The sequence below is a fragment of the Vanessa cardui genome, chromosome 10 (genome assembly GCF_905220365.1).
Source record: "Vanessa cardui chromosome 10, ilVanCard2.1, whole genome shotgun sequence".
Classification (NCBI taxonomy): Eukaryota; Metazoa; Arthropoda; class Insecta; order Lepidoptera; family Nymphalidae; genus Vanessa; species Vanessa cardui.
In genome coordinates, this window is record NC_061132.1 from 4,097,915 (window position 1) to 4,116,810 (window position 18,896).

The following is an 18,896-nucleotide window of genomic DNA, read 5'->3' on the forward strand; positions in this document are numbered from 1 at the left end:
AAGTTTCCTGGGGAAATTATAATTGTGTTGGAATGATACAAAAACTCTCCTCACAATCAATACTTTATCTCTCCTGAAGTGGTTCACAATCAAAACTGGTACTGGATTGATTATTTTGTTCGATCCTTCCAATTCGACGATAAGAGTAAGAATGACTATTTCTAGGCATACTCCTAGTATTTAATGTTCACATGCCCCTCCTCCGACTGTAGCAACATCCGGTTTCGATCCATTTAAAAAAACAATTTAGTTTAGCCAAAACCGGATGTTGACAATCAACGCAAATTGTAACAACTATTTAAATCGAATTATTTATGCTGATAATACTTTAATGCATTAAAACAATAAAATATGATCATATTAAAATAAATATGCTAACAATTGGTATTGTAAATCCGTAGTAATAGTATAGCTTGATAATAAGTAGGGCGTTGAGACGGAGCCACCGTCTCATATCCGGGAATCAATGTTAAGCGTTCGTGCCGCTGCCGCAAAATCTGAAGCGAAAAAACGAACAAAATATTCGTGTCTCATGTCAAATTACTTTTAATCCTGTTGACTCGATCCTTAGAGTACTACTGCAAAAAAAGCTTCTATAAATCTTACTACCTCCACTGGTAACGGGTTGTTCGTTTTTTGCCCAGAGGATCGGAATTGCGATACGCTACGCCCTAGTATTCTTGCCGACATTCCACGCGGTCTATGTACATATATATATAATAAATATTTGTTATTCCTATTTGTAAATATTTAAGGGGACTACATGAGCTAAATGCAAGTTTTAAAATGCCAAAAAGTATATAATCCAATGCAATAAACCAAATGAATATATGTCAATCTTCAGGATACATGCTAGTAATTATTTGTTTTGAAAACATGATGTAATTAATTTGGTACGATAGAAAAAAATCGCAAAGTTACCTCTAAAAAAGTCTTTTTTTGTTTTTTAACTACACTTACATACCTTCAATAATTTTGGTCTTTTGTGAGATTATTCTACAACCAATATACTAAAAATTTATTATCTTAATTATTTAGTAAAATCAATAGATTTTTTTTAAATCAGATTTTCTTATTTTCGACCAAAATGCGTAAGCATGTGTGCGTGAGCGCCTCGTACAGACACTGCCGGCCGAGGCCTGTTGCTATATAGACGTGTCGCTTTTTTCACCGCATCGTTGCGAATAAAATCTCGTAGATTTTATTTTTGCGTAATTTTAATTGTAAATTAATTTGTCGAATATTATTCTTTTTTGTTGATAAATATATTAAGTTAAAATAGTCTAGTTGTAGTTAGCCATTTATTTTTTTATTAAGTTATTTTTTATAAAGTTTAATTTTGTAAACATGGGAAATAAAGTACAATATGTGATGAAAACTAAAAAATGTTCATATAAATTAAAAAGCCGAACATATGAACGATATGAAAAGGTAAGAGTATTTTATTAGTAAACATTTTTTAGTAACAATTTTTTTAACATTTATTAAAAAACAATGCAATCAGTTCGCATAGAATCAGATTTTTCGACATATAATATTTCTCGCAGTCACCATGGAGTATTTGGCCAATGTAAGCAAATCCAAGAAGAATTTGTGGGTTCGATCCCCTGCACTGTGAACCAAAATTTTATTATTTTTAAAGGACTATATTTAAAAATACATATGTTTTATAATTATTAAAATTTAATTACTAACAACTATGTATTTATTTTTTCAGAATTAAGAAAATCGAAAAAAAATAACACGGAAGCTACTTCTATTACGTAAGAGTTTAATTTTATCAATTTTGTTTATAATAGGAAATATAGTTATGTATTGATTAAATTTAATAATAAAAAAATAAATAAACACAAATTAGCACATCACATGAATATTTAGTGGTGCTTGCCTGGATTTGAACCCGCAATATGATGCGCGCGTTCTACCCACTGGGCCATCTTGAAATATGTAATTGTTGTGAACCAAAGAACTAAAATATTTAGAAGTGTCATATACGTAATTCAATATTTTTTATAGATTGGAAAATTTCAGCTCGTAGCTTCCGTGGAAGTGGGTTTAGTATGGGTTTTTTGTTATACCAAAAATAAATTAAAAATATTTGAATTCAATTGAATCAGTTTTATTTCAAATATCAGTCAAAAACAATACAAATAATTCTAATATCCAAACTATTTTTATGAGATTTATGACTAAACTCATTGTGATTGACCGAGTTAACCAATAATTCTACTAAACCGACTTGACGATACTATTTTTATAGTAACTTTTTGATGCTGATTTGTTTTACTTAATTTTTTTTCTTTGTGTACCGATATTAGTAAAACGAACAAACACTACGCTTTTTGTCAGTGTACAAATTACGAACAGTTCCAATTTTATTTAACAGATCGATTAACAAACTTATAAAATTTAAAAATAGGTACGATTTAATATTTAGTATAACAACTAATTGAGATACAGTAAAAATTAAAGAAAAAAATGTTTAAATTAACTATTTTTTGTACATAAAATAATAATAATTTAAGTTTAATTAATTCAGTTTAATTTTATCATAATTTTTTAAATGACACAAAGAAATTAAAATAATTCTGTTTTCCTGTCTATTTTTATGAAATCTATGATTGATAGAATTGATAGAATTGACTTCGCTTCGCTTTCGCTCGGTACGGCGCGCGGCGGTTCGGCGCCATCTATTGGAATATTCAGGCGTAACCTCGCCGCCTCGCTTAGCTTAGTGCGAGGGGGGGCATGCCGTTTTTGTCGTTAGTGTAAGTGTGTGCGCGCGATTCTCAAGGGCAATTAGCTCCTGTAGTCCCCTTAACTGGATTGGACTGGACTGATTGTTAATAATTCTTATGTAGATTCACTCGAAATTTTTCGTATAATCAGCGAAAAACTGTAAATTAAGCAAATGTAAAAAACGACAATTCAGAAAATATGGTCCTTATTTCTAATATCGCAGCCGTAAACGATCTCGTGAAATCGCATACACCGTGAGTTCGGAACTTCGGCATTTGGAACTCATAGAAATTAAACAGAACTGGTAGTTTCACTCGAGACGGTGTGCACATTAGTTTGCTAACTGTGTTCAAAATAGCCTGGAACTAAAGTGGTAAATGAGATCAAGAATCCTACTAAGGGAGTACTACAAAATTCTTTATGGTAGACCAAGTTGATATTATTATGATATTATATTGCTTTATGATATGAGAACAATCAGAAAATCTAACTAGTGGAATATTATTTTAGTAAATTATTGATATCGCATTACTAACACCATACTCATGTTTTGTTTTACAGCGGCACCAAACGCACTAGCTCCAAGTATCGTCGAAGAATCAGCTACAGGCACACTCGAAACGCGCATTGTTGGAGGATCTGATGCTAACATAGAAGATTACCCTTTTATGGCTGTTATTTTAGCATCTAACGAAGACTACATTCAAATTCGTTTTCAACCCTTCTGCGGTGGATCTTTAATAACTACCAGGGCTGTCCTTACCGCTGCCCACTGTTTCCTATAAGTCAGAATGTAAATTTTTCTATGCCATATAGCTGTTTTAATTAACGAGTAAACGCAATTATGGACAATTGTGCTGGGAATATACATACGCTTCATTCATTTATTATGAAAAGTATATCATGAGCAAAAGATTATATTACATAAGTCCTTCTTGAATCCCATTATTTCCTACTCTACGTTATAACGTAATAAGGTTTTGTTTTGAACATATAGAATTTTTTATTTCAAATATTAATCAAATACGGCATTAATACTTTAAATATTTGAATAACATTCAGACTTATTTCTCCTATTAAACATCCTTGCTAACTATAAACTCTCGTTGGAAAACTTGTAAACGCGACTGACAAAATTGTTGTATTTTGTAGCTGTGTTAACGATCGTCACAAAAGATATCAGATCGGTTGTCCTAAATATATTGATATGATTCAAATCCAAAAAGTTTCAATTGAATGGGTTATCAAATGTTACAACAAATATTTTATTTTACAGCAACGACGTTCTTTCTACAAATCATTTCCGAGTGCGACTTGGCTCATCACTCAGTCGGTTGGGCGGTCAACGATACAGAGTCGAAAATTGGGTTAAGCATCCTGGTTACGCGTGGCCTGATCTATACCACGACATTGCTATACTGAAACTCGCCACCCCCGCTGTACTCTCCAACCGCGTTGCTCTAGCCCCAATCGCTGGACCCAACTACATCGTCCCAGATAACTCTACCGTCACCGCTACCGGATGGGGCGTACTCGAGGTATAGACGTAATCTATTTATTTTTATGCAAAAGTAGTTTTTAAAACATAAAATTCCAATTATTTTTTTATGTGTACAGGCCGCTAAGTTGTGTTGATTGTAACATACCCTTAAAATTGTCGGAAATAATTCAAATAAATGGTAGTACGATCGTAAAAGTCACTATCACTCATATACACTGGCCAAGTTAGATCACCGTATACACTTATACCTTATACGATTATACTGTTATAGAATTGTTAAGTATTTTCTTACAGTGTATTCGTCGTCAGTTTGAGCAATATAAACGAACTGCACTTTCTATCCTAAGACTTTAAAGTTATTTATGATAATATTAAATCGATGGCAGATTTACTCGGTCTGAACATTTATTGGATTCTAAAATATATTAATACACCACACAATATTTCTTTTACAGTTTGGTGGTGATACATCAGACATCCTTCAACAAGTCGATATAAAAAAAGTGAACCATGATATCTGCAGAGAAAATTACGCCGAACTACAGTCTTTGCTTGACGAACTTGAAGTTCCCAATGTAACATCAGAAATGGTATGCGCTGGCATTTTGGGCGTTGGTGGCAAAGATGCCTGCCAAGGTGACTCAGGAGGACCTCTTCTTAACCAAGGCGTCATTATTGGAGTTACCTCTTGGGGACATCAATGTGCCCATCCGACGTATCCCGGTGTCTATGTTAACGTACCTTCTTATACTAGTAGGATTGTTGATAATGTGTAAATGCGTAAATGTGATAATGAGTATGATATAATGATGAATAAGTAAAATAGCAACAGTACTATTCGGAATTTTATTTTTAAAAATTTTCGTATGTACGTCTGAAAGTAAATGTAACAATTAAGCTATCGATATTGATGGTTAGTGGTCAGTACAGACCGTAGTCGCATTTAATAATTAATCATTGTGTTCTTTTAACTCGATTAGAGTTAAAAACATCCAAACTTAAATAAAGTTAAACGAAACAATATCACGCACAGTATTTATGTGAAAAGGTATAATGATAACAAGATAAAAGCTATAAATATATTCTTCATAAAATTCAAAACGCACAGTCACTAATATTATTGAAGGGAATATCTAACAAAAACAATATTACAGTAAAGAAATAATTATATATATACATGATCAACACGATAGTTCCTTCTTCTCCGTTAAGCTCTTCCACAGTAGTATGGTATACTAATGGTTCGGAATAACACACCTCACCACTGAGGAGAACCGGCGAAATAAACTCAGCGGAATTTTTGTTTCAAAAATCATCTCTTAATCTTTGTAATCTTTTGAATATATTTTATCTTTTATGTTAAATTGTTTAATGATGACCAAAAAAGTTGTCATGACACCAAATGCCTGAAAAAGTCCCCTTTTTTACAAGAGTACTGGATCCCATTTAAGTGTATCAATCCTTAAATTACATCGACGATTAAAACAAATCACGGAGGTCACCTTACCCTGGTTATAACTAAAAGATTGTATGTTTATTTATATATGTATTATTGTATATATTAGGCACCATCTACCTTTTCGCTGCACAATTTCCCTAAACCAAAGGTTGTCTGGCAGAAATCGCTTCTTAGCGATAAGACCGCCTTATAATAAATAAATTGTACAATGTATTAAATAAATTGTACCTGTTGTAATGTAATAAATAAATTGTACCTAATAAATTAAAATGTACAAAAGTACATTTTAATTTATTATTTTTGTTCCATGTTAAGTTTATTGTTTGTGGTGTACAATAAAGTATATTCTATCTATCTACCTTTAACCCTAGATTACCAATCTTCAACGAAACGACGACGCGGACTTAAAAAGTTGTATAAATTTTGAATTCCAGATTCCGTCTCACACGGTCACCCCATAGCTCGTGCGGTGCACAGATAACTACTTTGACAATGTATTTTTGTATTGAAGTAAAGTTTTAGGAGCTCCTCCTTACCTTATACAATAACACACTAGGAATAGTCCGACCCAGTGACTCCATTATAAACTAAAGTTCGTTATTCAAAAAATTAAATCAATTTACCGCAATTGTAATCGATCTCGTGAAGTCGAACACACCGAGAGGACAAAACTTTGGCATTTGGAATTCATAGAAATCAAACAGCGCGGGCAGTTTCATCCGAGTCGGCGTGCACATTAGTCTGCTTACGGTATTCAAAATTGTCTGAAACTAATAAAGTCCTCATATACTAAAAATGTTTGAATACATTATTAATGTTATATAAAAGTTTAACTTTATATTATATACTTTGATTGCCAGCAAATGGGTCATCTATACACACTGGACGTCGTCAGAAATTTTAACAATATCAAATCTTGGGAACTAATTTGTTATGTCCCCTGTGCATGTAGTTATACTAGCTCAGTCACCCTATAAACCGGAACATAAATTTCCGCTTCCCTCCGTGCTTCAGAAGAGTGAAGACGTGTTTCTTGTTGTCCATTTTTTAAAATTAAAATTTAAATTTAAAAAACAGTACTAAATAATACAGATAAACTACTAGGAGTGCATAAGTAAGTGCAGCAAATAAGTGCGCGACGCGTTATCGGTAGAAGTAGTGTTCATTACACACAAACAAAAGCCGCCTATCGTACACTAAAATATATTCTACTTATATATATATATATATATATATATATATAAGTATACATCCGTCTCAAACATCGTACGTCATTAAGGGCGGGTCAAGCAATACTGGCCGGACAGCAATATTGTTCAATTTCATCGATCGTCGACCAATAGATGAGACCTCTAAGTTTTTAAAAAAATAAGAAAGAAATAACTCCTGTAGATTATTGTGTGCACCTGGTACTCTAGTACACTATGTCTTTGACGTGTACTCCGCCATCTACATATGACTCCGAACCAGACCTTTCAAATGTAAATATACTGAGCCTGTTTAAAAGAAAACGGGAGGATGATAATGAGAACCTTAAGAAGTTTATGGAAGATATAAAAAGTGTGTTATCGAGTAATAGTTTACAGTTTACATCTATGGAGGAAATCTTATTAAAAAACAAAACTGATACGGCCGAAAAATTAAACATAATGGCCGCTACTATGAGTGAAATAAAGGAACAAAACTTAGAGTTATGTAAATCACTGGAATTCTTGTCCAGCAAATATGATGACATGAGAGAAAAGGTTGAAAAATTAGAATGTGAAAAAAAGGCCAATAGAAACTATATAAATATGCTAGAGGAAAGAGTTTATATTCTAGAAAAAAGCGCGAGGTCTTCTAGTATTGAGCTAAGAAATGTACCACAAGCTCAAACAGAAAACAAAACTGATTTACATGAAATTGTTACTACCATCGGGCAAACATTGAATGTTATGATTAATCAAAGTGAAATAAGAAGTATCTTTAGACTCCAGAAAAAGAATAAAACACAGACAACGAAGCCTATAATAGTTGAATTTACGACAGCATCGAAAAAAGAAGAAATTATTCACTCTTTAAAAAAATACAGAAAACAGAATAATCAAATTACTACAGAAAACTTAGGAATCAGCGGGCCTCCGAAACCTGTCTATATTTCCGAAAATCTTACTGCCAAAACGAAACGATTATTTTTCTTAGCGCGGGACTTCGCCGGAACACATAGTTATCGGTACTGCTGGACGAGCCACGGGAATGTATACCTTCGGCAAGCAGACGGCGGGACCGCCATTCGTATAAACAGCGAAGCGGACATCGACTCCCTTAAGAAATGACTATGGAAACAGTGCGATACTCGATCTACTTTTTATACATTTATTAGTCCTTTATTATTAATTTTAAGTATTTTTGCCTACCAATCTAAAGCTTTTGTTTGTATACTAATCCTTATATTTTATTTTTCCTATTTACATATACACAAACAGTTTTTTTTTTTTTTTTTTTAGACAACATCACATAGATTACTCTGATCCCAATGTAAGTAGCTTGAGCACTTGTGTTATGGAAATCAGAAGTAACGGCGGTACCACAAACACCCAGACCCAAGACTACGTAGACAACTGATGGTAATCTACATCGACTCGGCCGGGAATCGAACCCGGGACCTCAGAGTGGCGTACCCATGCAAACCGGTGTACACACCACTCGACCATGGAGGTCGTCGTCGAGTTTATATTTAATATTATCATAATAGTTATACATTTAACACACACACGACAAGTGTCTATAAAAAGTGCAATACGAATCATATGCGTTCAAATAATATGCAACGATTATGTAAGTATTCATTTTATTAAGAAATATTGCATAACTATTCCTAACACCTATATCTTTGGAATGTATATAGCTAGAAATTCTAACCGATTAACTATACCTACAGTACTACAAAAAATACTGATCATTATTAAAATTAAGTCTAAACAACAACTGATATGTTTAAAACGCTCGCTTGCAAAAAATTTTAGAATACCCTCTTTTAATTCGGTGTGCTATATATTTATATTTCTTTTGTTCTTTCTGTGTTATAGTATCTCTTTTGTGTATTATATTGTAACATTGTTGATATTATTTTAAAAATTCAATGCGTTAAACTCAGACATTATCAATGAAATTGAGTCTGAGAATATTAAATGTACTAGAATGCGTGATCCGTCGGAATGTCTCCAAATAATAACAAGTTCACAACGTGGAGATAACTCTTTACTTATATTAACACTAAACATTCGTAGCATTAATTCCAATTTCGATATTTTTCTTATGTTCCTTATGAAGTTTAATACATTAATAGATGTAATTGTGCTAACTGAGTGCTGGCTAAATGAAAATTATTCGCCACCTGACATAAGCGGTTATAATACGTATAGATCATATAATAGCTTAAACCAAAACGACGGAGTGGTTGTATACGTTCGTGAGGCACTAGAGGCTTCATCTTATGAACCCAATTGTCTTGATGGCAATTGTGTAGTTGTTAAATTAGCAGGGGACACAGTTATTGTATGCACTTATCGCCCGCCGTGCTATAAAAACGCATATAATTATTTGAGCTCTTTAGATAGTATTCTAAACACGTGTAGGCCTCACGGTACTATAATTTTGACTGGAGATTTGAACTTCGACACTATGGCGGTAAATTTGAATGCGAACACAGTAATATATTTAAACCTAATGGCGACATATGGCCTAAAGCAAGGCATACAATGTCCAACTAGAATAAAATCATGCCTAGACCACTTTATGGTTAAAACTGTGTCACAAGTTCAAACATTCGTATTTGATGAATTGACTGACCACTGTCCCATATTACTAAATATTTTCAAGAGTACTGTCATTTCTAAAGCTCCCATAAATTTACATAAACTAAATGTTAATATGGATAACATCGAAAAATATTTGAATATGGAGAATTGGAATGATTTGTACTCAACCAAAGATATTAATACTGCAGCTAATATACTCACTAATAAATTAGTAAACATTATTGACAGTAACACTGTAGTGCAGAAAATTCCCAAACTTATACTACCGCTCAAACCTTGGCTAACAGTGGGTGTAATTAAAGCTATAAAAAAGCGGGACAAGATGCATAAAAGGGCTAAAAAAAAAACGAGTAACGAGGAAACAAAACATAAGTATATTGCGTACAGAAATCTATTACGGAAAATTTTAAAGGGATTAAAAAGGAAATACTACAGGGATAAATTAGAAAAAAATAGAGGTAATATGATACAGACTTGGAATATTATAAAGGAGTTATGTAATATTAAAAAATTGAATACATCTCCTACTGATTTGCTAAATATAAAACCTACTGCTACTGAATCACTGGACGAAGTAAATAAGTTCTTTACTTCAATCGGTCCTGCACTTGCAAAAGAAACTCTTCACAAGCTTAACACTAGTGAAAAATACCTGTCTAAAAAAACAATATCGATTGATTCTCCTTGTAATTCTTTAACACTATATTCCACCGATTCCTTCGAGGTGAATAGGGTCATATGTAGTCTTAAAACAAACACTGCACCTGGTATTGACAAAATATCAATTTCTATTGTAAAAAAATTTAGTAACCTTCTTTCCAAACCTATCGCTTATTTAATTAATCTTAGCTATGAGGAAGGTAGCTTCCCAGAAATTTTTAAAAATGCTATTGTCTGCCCCGTCTTTAAGTCAGGCGATAAAAAATTTCCTACAAACTATAGACCTATTTCCCTCTTGAGTGTATTGTCAAAAATAATAGAAAAAGTTACTAATAATAGGCTAAAAAAATTCCTAGAACACAATAATATTCTGGGGAATAATCAGTATGGGTTTCGTACAAATCGATCCACTGAAGATGCCGTTCTTCAGCTAACAACACGTGTCACGGCTCTTTTAGATAACGGTGAAAAATGTGTTGGAGTTTTCCTGGACTTGCAGAAAGCATTTGACACTGTATCTATTCCAATACTACTTGCTCGTCTGGAGAGCAGTGGCATTCGTGGACATGCACTAATGTGGTTCAAGGATTATCTTAAGGACCGTAGGCAATGTGTAAGAATAGGTAACCACCTTAGCAATTTTGCTCCTGTATATTACGGTGTACCGCAAGGCAGCACCCTAGGGCCTACGCTTTTCTTGATTTATATCAATCAGCTTTGTAGACTCAAAATGCAAGGAGCTGAAGTACAGATGTTTGCTGATGACACAGTTATTTTGTTCCATGGCTCTAGTTGGGAGAATGTTCATCAAATTGTGGAAAATGGTCTTTGTACCGTTATGGCCTGGCTCGAAGATAGCTTGCTGACCCTCAATATCAGTAAAACAAAGTATTTGTGCTTCAGCAAGACCAATGCTACATCACCAAAATATCTTATAATACGTATGCATATTTATCCTTGCAATCGTGGCCCGGGCACCAATAACACTGTTTATTGTGGTAATTGTCCGGCATTGGAAAGAGTAACTGACATAAAATATTTAGGTGTAATTATTGATGATAGGATCAATTGGAAAAAACATGTTGTAGCAGTTAGTAAAAGATTAAGAAAACTTATTTATATTTTTAGAGAACTAAGAATTATAGATAATACTAAACTCCTCATTCAAATTTATCAAGCATTAGCTGAATGTATTATTAATTATTGTATCTGTTCATGGGGATCCGTTGTTAAGACTCACTTCATTGAACTAGAGAGGGCGCATCGAGCTGTATTAAAGATTTTATTCAACTTACCGTTTAGATATCCATCACAATTACTTTACAAAAAAGCCGAAGTTTTATCTGTTCGCAAGCTATTTATATATCAATGTCTTCGTAGGTATCATAAGACCCACATACCACAAATAAAGCCAAATAACAAAAGAAGAGATATCTGTCCGGTTCCTAAAGTCAAAAGTAAATTTGCACAACGTTGTTATAGTTCACTAGCACCTAGGCTATATAACAAACTTAATACTGAATATAAAACAAAGAACTTGTCTAACTTTCAAATTAAAAAAGTAATTAAAGAATGGCTTACGAATTTTGATTTTAAGGAAACTGAGCAGTTGTTAAATTAAGACTATTGTTATTTCAAGAGCTGACATAAATCACAAATAATTGTTGCATATATACACATATTACTAAATACACACTCATAGCACGCAACATCATACATAAATACACATATACAGACACACACTTACACACACACGCGTGCCCACATAATATTAACCTTTATCATTTTAATTCACTACTTAGTTTGGTAAATAATTTCTTTTGTGATTTGATTGTCATTATTATTATTTTTTATTTTTTTATTTTCCATTTACTTTTACTTTTATAATAAGAAACAATTTGTAACCTAAAATCTGGGAAGGAACTGACTTCCAAAACACAGCGAAAGCTAGTTTGGAATTCAGGGCTGGCATTTAATAATGTAAACATAAACTTTTGTGTGAAATAAATAAATAAAAATAAATAAAAAATAACACCATGTACACGAATGCTGCTTTAGGGTAAAATATATGATGAGAGGTGGGGGGCTTTGGTAACCTACCCAAACGAGCTCGTACAAAACTCTATAACCCAGTAAATATTGACATCATCATAAGCTAAATGTATATGGATAATATTATTCTGTACCTCTTCTTGCGTGCGATGACAAGATTCCACCCAAAGAATAACAACAGCTATTTGATATATAAGCCATATCATTGTTATATACTCACTACGTAAAAACATATAAATAGATTGAACTGTAATAATAACGATTATTATCAATGAACAAATATTAGAAAATCGAACGTGTTTTAAATATTCTTAAGATTCCGTATTTGAATTTAAAAATGGAGATCCATATAAATAAACCGATTATGAATACACTGGCCGAATGACATCCAGATCAGCTGAGGACATCAGCCCACGAAGACATTAAAGATCACATAACAAAAACATATTATCTTCAGTAAAGCTATGTATATACATATAAATGTAGCTACATTGATAATAATATACATTTTTCTTCAAAAAAGTAAAAAATCTATTATTACTTCAGTTTACTTGACGGGACGGGACTTTTAACTTCACCTATTCATAAATTCCACATGCAGGTTTCCTCACGATGTTTTCCTACTCCACCGAGCACGAGATGAATTAAAACACAAATTAAGCATATATTACTCAATACAATATTATATAGATGATAAAAAAGCTTCGTGCTAAAATACTTGACTTCCAGGCAGGATGCATTATGTTTAGTTAAATTTAACGAACATAACTCTTTATTTTTAAATGTTGAAGTAACTACTAAGTTTGCGCTTTCTTCTCGGTGGAATCTGCATTCCGAATCGTTGGTAGCTTCACTCAAAATAGTTTGTTAAATGACGATTAATAACTTCTTGTTTGATTTAGTTCAGATTTTTGCAGCGCACCTGGTAAAGCTGATGCCATAATAAATAATGAATTCATGATATCAAAAACGGTGTAAGTATACATGAGCAGCACGATCATCCCTTCTTCTTTGTTAAACTCTACTATAGTAGTACATAATTATCGAGAGGTATACGTTAAAGAGACGGTGAGTCAAAGCTTGTGCCGATGTGGTAGTCATTGGTTCAGCTACATCTGGCAAGAAATTATAGCAGATTGTTAATAAGTCATAACACTGCTTCGGTTCATAAATCTATGAACCTACTAGGTTACTTCTTAACCTAACACATGATAAGCAACCTCTTAATCACGAGCGAAGTCGCTGGTGAAAACTAGTTATAAATTAGTAGCATACAATAAATCCTAGAACTATCGCTGCAACAATTAAAGAAAAATGTACATAATAAGTCTTGTCTAATCTGGGGATCAATGACAATCTGTATTTGCCACCAATATCTGTTGACACCATATTTCCTTCATCATGGCTCAAGGAAGAAATGAGTAAGTGGGAAGAAAACCTATTGCGTGACCAATATGAGGCATACACTGAGAGCCAATTATACAGACAAGAAAAACCACCTCAAACTATAACACCTAGTGATTTCCTAAAGCACCTGCTTCCTATTGTTGAAAGTGAAAACCCGGCTGATTGTTTAAAATGGAAAGGAAAATTACTTCCTGAGCCTTTTTGCTTGAACATACAGACGCGAGAAAGCCTAGACAAAGATATTGTCACATTGGTTTTAACACAAATAAAGGAAAACATGGAGAAAGGATTTACAAGAACTGAGATCAACATGAAGGAGAATAGTGCATTACGGCATGAAATGTTGACAGACTTGATAGATATATGGTTAAACTCAGATAGGAACACCTTTTCCTTTATGGAAAATGTCACAATGCTGAGGGGGTTTGTAAATAAAAGAAGCATTGGGAATAGGAAGAAAAGGCATCAAAAGCTCACCATATGAAGACAACATGATGCAAGCAGAATACCAGGAAAATGAGAGACTGAAATACAGCCCCTGGATAGAAGAAGTAATACTTGGAATGGAAGAAATAAGTAGAGTCCCGTTGGGATATGTAGCTTGTCCAGAGCTGATGAAATCAAGCCCTAATGATGGTCACCCCTTACCAACTATATGTGAGCCAATAAGAACAGAGATGTTGAGATCTATGCTCCAAACGAATGCAGGAGTACAAGTATCAAAATTGACTAACACATATTCAAGATTAGGAGGCGCTTACAATTCTGGAGAAGTGTATGGAAAAGAAATATTCAAGAATGTAGCTATTTTCCCTATTCTAGCAACTCTTTCAAGCTTCAATACTTTTGATGAACACAATGACCATGAGGACAAGATAAGAATGGTGTCAGGGTTGATTGTAAGAGCTCCTTACCACGCTAGGAGACCAACTGATAAAATCATGATAGTTACAATAGAACTGGCGGAGAAAACAGACAAATGTTGCGCCTTCTTGAAGTATGTAAATAATTGTTTAATATATGAGACAGAGGCCTTCTATATAGTAGTAAGGCAGAATGCTGTGATGAAAGAAGATCCTACTTACAATTCCTTCATTACAACTGCTCTCTTCACCCCTATCAACATGTTAGGATGTATGACCCTTGAAAACCCTAACATAAGAAGAGATGAAAACATGAGATCCTTAATGCAAGAGACATTGGCCCGAGGGGAGAGATGGTTCATAGAGAGAGCAATTGAAGGTATATTGTTTGCTATGATTGGCAATGCAAGGGATGAAGGGTACTTTGCTTGTTTAAGGAAAGTGTTTCTTGTTTTGTTAACTTGGAGGAAAGGAAAAGCTGCTGCTAGTTTAGACATAGCGACGTTTTGTAACAAGGCTAATGATTGTTTGGTTGATAACCCTGTTTCTTTCTATTTCCATAGAACACTCTTATTTATCCTTGAAATTTACAAAAAGAGAGGAAGCAGAATATCCGACATTTAGTTTTGAAAAGTAACATGAAATTTGTGCATAGATTTATTTTTCTAGAAAAAGGATCTTGTTTTTACTTTACGCAGCAGCGTCACCGGTGCGAGTAGCTACGTTCTGCGATCGCCAACACGCCTGCCCAGCGTGGCGATTATGGGCAATATCCTCTATATGCAGCACTCACACAAGCCACGGCCCCCAGTTCCCGGCAGCCCAGCTATTCCTCGTCATGGTGGCGATGATGGTAACGGCGGGACGGGGGGTTCTAAGAATCACCGGGCTACGGGAGGCCACCACAACCGACTGACCCTTGCGACGTACAACGGACGCACGCTACGGCTTGACTCGCATCTGGCGCAACTTGAGGTAGAACTTGGGAAAATTAGGTGGCACATATTAGGGTTATGTGAAGTCCGGAGAGAGGGAGAGGACACCGTAACCCTCGATTCGGGCCACCTAATGTACTTCCGAGAGGGAGACCAACAATCCCAAGGTGGCGTTGGGTTTCTGGTAAATAAGTCCCTAGCTGACAACGTTGTGGAAATCTCCAGTGTGTCGAACAGGGTTGCGTACCTCGTAATAAAGCTCACCGAGAGGTACAGCCTCAAGGTAGTGCAAGCGTACGCACCGACCTCGACACAATCTGACGATGAAGTGGAAGAATTGTTCGATGATATATCGAGGGCCCTCCACTTCACCACGAAAACCCACTACAACGTTGTCATGGGGGACTTTAACGCTAAAGTGGGAGTACAGAATTGCAGCGAATCGGTAGTAGGACCCCATGGATTTGGAAGTAGGAATCATAGGGGGCAAATGCTTGTCAACTTCCTCGAACGGGAGGGGCTCTTCTTGATGAACTCCTTCTTCAAGAAACAGCCCCAAAGGAAGTGGACGTGGCAAAGCCCCGACACTATGACCAAAAATGAGATAGACTTCATCATGACAGACAAGAGGCACATATTCAGAGACGTCTCTGTGATCAACAGGTTCAATACCGGTAGTGATCACCGACTTGTCCGAGGCTCTCTGAATATCGATTTTAGGGCCGAGCGCGTCCGTCTGATGAAGTCCACGCTCCGACCAAAGCTGCTCCAACCCATTGCGGGATCTGAAACGTTCCAGTCAAACCTGGAGAACCGATTCGCTGCCGTGAAAACCACAACAGACGTAAACCAGACCCTAGAAAATGTAGTTCGAATTCTCAGGGAAGAAGGTACAAGATTTTGTGGCATGCAGCGTAAGGGCAGGAAGTCCAAACTTTCAGAAGAGACCTTAGGGCTAATGAAGAAACGACGTGATAACCCACCTGTCACTTCGTCAGAAAAGCGGCAACTAAACCGAGAGATCAGCAAGCGCGTACGACACGACCTCCGGTGCTCCAATACTCTTACGATTGAAAGAGCAATCGAGCAGAATCGGGGGTCTAAGGTGTTCGTACAATCTCTTGGAAGGAGCCACCTGACGAAGTTGACCACATCAAGTGGAGAAGTCGTTTCTTCCAAGACGGCAATTCTTTCGCAAGTAGAGGACTTCTACGGCCAATTATACGCATCGCATGCACCTCGACCTGATCCCGAAAATGAGGATTCTAGAGCTACATTAACACGCCATTTCTCAGAAGACCTGCCTGAAGTCAGTGTTGGCGAAATCGAGATTGCTCTTAAACAGCTTAAAAATGGAAAAGCCCCTGGAGAGGACGGTATTACTATAGAGTTATTAAAAGCAGGAGGTAATCCGGTACTCAAGGAACTCCAAAAGCTTTTTAACTCTGTCCTCTTCGAAGGGAGAACTCCGGAGGCGTGGAGCAGGAGTGTGGTCGTCCTGTTCTTCAAAAAGGGAGACAAAACCCTGCTGAAGAACTATCGTCCCATATCCCTACTGAGTCACGTCTATAAGCTGTTTTCAAGAGTGATCACGAACCGTCTTGCGCGAAGATTCGACGAATTCCAACCCCCAGAACAGGCCGGGTTTCGGACCGGATACGCCACCATAGACCACATCCACACAGTGCGGCAGATTATACAGAAGTCCCAAGAGTATGATCGGCCCCTGTGTCTTGCATTCGTGGACTATGAGAAGGCCTTTGACTCGGTTGAAATCTGGGCTGTTCTGGAGTCCCTGCAGCGTTGCCAAGTTGATTGGCGATATATCCAAGTGATGAGATGTCTCTACGAAGCCGCCACCATGTCCGTCCGAGTACAGAATCAGCAAACAAATCCCATACCATTGCATCGAGGAGTGAGACAAGGGGACGTTATTTCCCCCAAATTGTTCACTAATGCAATGGAGGATATGTTCAAGACGCTGAACTGGAAAGGACGTGGCATCAACATCAATGGCGAATACATCTCTTACTTGAGATTCGCGGACGACATCGTCATCGTAGCAGAAACGCTGCAGGACCTACACCAAATGCTGAACGATCTGGCTGATTCTTCTATGCGTATCGGCCTACGGATGAACTTGGATAAAACCAAGGTCATGTTCAATGAACATGTTCTACCGGAACCGATTGCGATACACGGTACCGTCCTCGAAGTTGTTCAAAAATATGTCTACCTGGGGCAGACTCTGCGATTTGGTAGAAACAACCTTGAGGACGAGGTGAATAGAGAGTTCAGCTAGGTTGGGCAGCGTTTGGAAAATTACGTCGAATCTTTACATCGTCGATCCCACAGTGCCTTAAGACGAAAGTCTTCAACCAGTGCGTCCTACCCGTCATGACATACGGAGCCGAAACGTGGACACTCACGGTAAGGCTGGTCCACCAGTTTAAAGTCGCTCAGCGTGCTATGGAAAGGGCTATGCTCGGCGTTTCTCTGCGGGATCGCATCAGAAATGAGGCGATCCGCCAGAGAACCAAAGTCATCGACATAGCCCACCGGATTAGTAAGCTGAAGTGGCAGTGGGCTGGCCATATTTGCCGCAGAACCGATAACCGTTGGGGGAAACGTGTTCTAGAGTGGAGACCGCGTCTCGGCAAACGTAGTGTAGGACGTCCTCGGGAACGGTGGAGTGACGACTTACGCAAGACGGCTGGCAGGAGCTGGATGCGAGTAGCCCAAGAACGATCTCAGTGGCGTGCAATTGGAGAGGCCTATGTCCAGCAGTGGACGGAAATGGGCTGATGGAGATTGGATTGGATTGTACATAATAAACATTATTTGAAAGCTAATATCGTAATTCTTGTTAACGTTCTGCCTTAATTAACTTCGTTTTGTAATGACGAGGAAACACCAGAAAGACGGATATTTCTTCTGCAAAAATCATTGAAAAAAAATTCTTGCAGAGGAAATATAGATTAATAAAAATGACACATCATGACGACATTGATAAGATTCGGTTTCGTATCAGTTAAATAGTAGTCATCGCTGATTGCATCACAATCTTTACAAAATATGATTTCGCAAATACTTAAATATTAATTCATAAATACTAGTTACCGATGAATCAAAGAACATATGATAAGACATTTTAGACACAGATAAGGCTTATCAATTATATGATGGATCTCCATTTATTGATGTACCGATAGAACTATATATAGTTTAGTTTAACCAGACATTCAAATAGGACTTAATAAGCCATCAAAATAATGACTTCGTATTCAGTTTCAAGATAATAAATACTTTTGAAACATTTTACTACGTTCTCTTGTATGCAGCTTTGTAAAGAGCTCCATAACATTTTTACACTTAATATTAAATACTTACGATACAGATTTTCGTTTAAATAACGATGGGCAGCGATTCCAATATCAATAACAGCAAATGCTGCTAATATCGCAAAGTATGTCCACATAA

The 18,896-nt window shown here is 36.1% G+C and overlaps 1 protein-coding gene and 1 pseudogene across 1 annotated transcript; both read left to right on the plus strand.

Annotated features, from left to right (window-relative positions):
* Positions 1 to 2,796: 2,796 nt before the first annotated feature.
* Positions 2,797 to 5,125, plus strand: LOC124533078 (trypsin, alkaline C-like). Its single transcript, XM_047108244.1, has 3 exons — positions 2,797 to 3,468; positions 3,955 to 4,277; positions 4,696 to 5,125. The coding sequence occupies exons 1-3, from the start codon at positions 3,285 to 3,287 to the stop codon at positions 5,014 to 5,016; spliced, it is 828 nt and encodes a 275-aa protein (XP_046964200.1). The 5' UTR covers positions 2,797 to 3,284; the 3' UTR covers positions 5,017 to 5,125.
* An 8,984-nt stretch (positions 5,126 to 14,109) lies between these two features.
* Positions 14,110 to 18,221, plus strand: LOC124533079 (annotated as a pseudogene).
* Positions 18,222 to 18,896: the final 675 nt, after the last annotated feature.

What these genes read in the sequence shown, in the direction of transcription:
- LOC124533078 (XM_047108244.1), top strand. Translation starts at nt 3,285, where the DNA reads ATGTTTTGTTTTACAGCGGCACCAAACGCACTAGCTCCAAGTATCGTC. An exon ending in TCGTTTTCAACCCTTCTGCG is followed by an intron (nt 3,469 to 3,954) that starts GTGGATCTTTAA and finishes TGATATGATTCA; the next exon opens with AATCCAAAAAGTTTCAATTG. An exon ending in CCGGATGGGGCGTACTCGAG is followed by an intron (nt 4,278 to 4,695) that starts GTATAGACGTAA and finishes TTTCTTTTACAG; the next exon opens with TTTGGTGGTGATACATCAGA.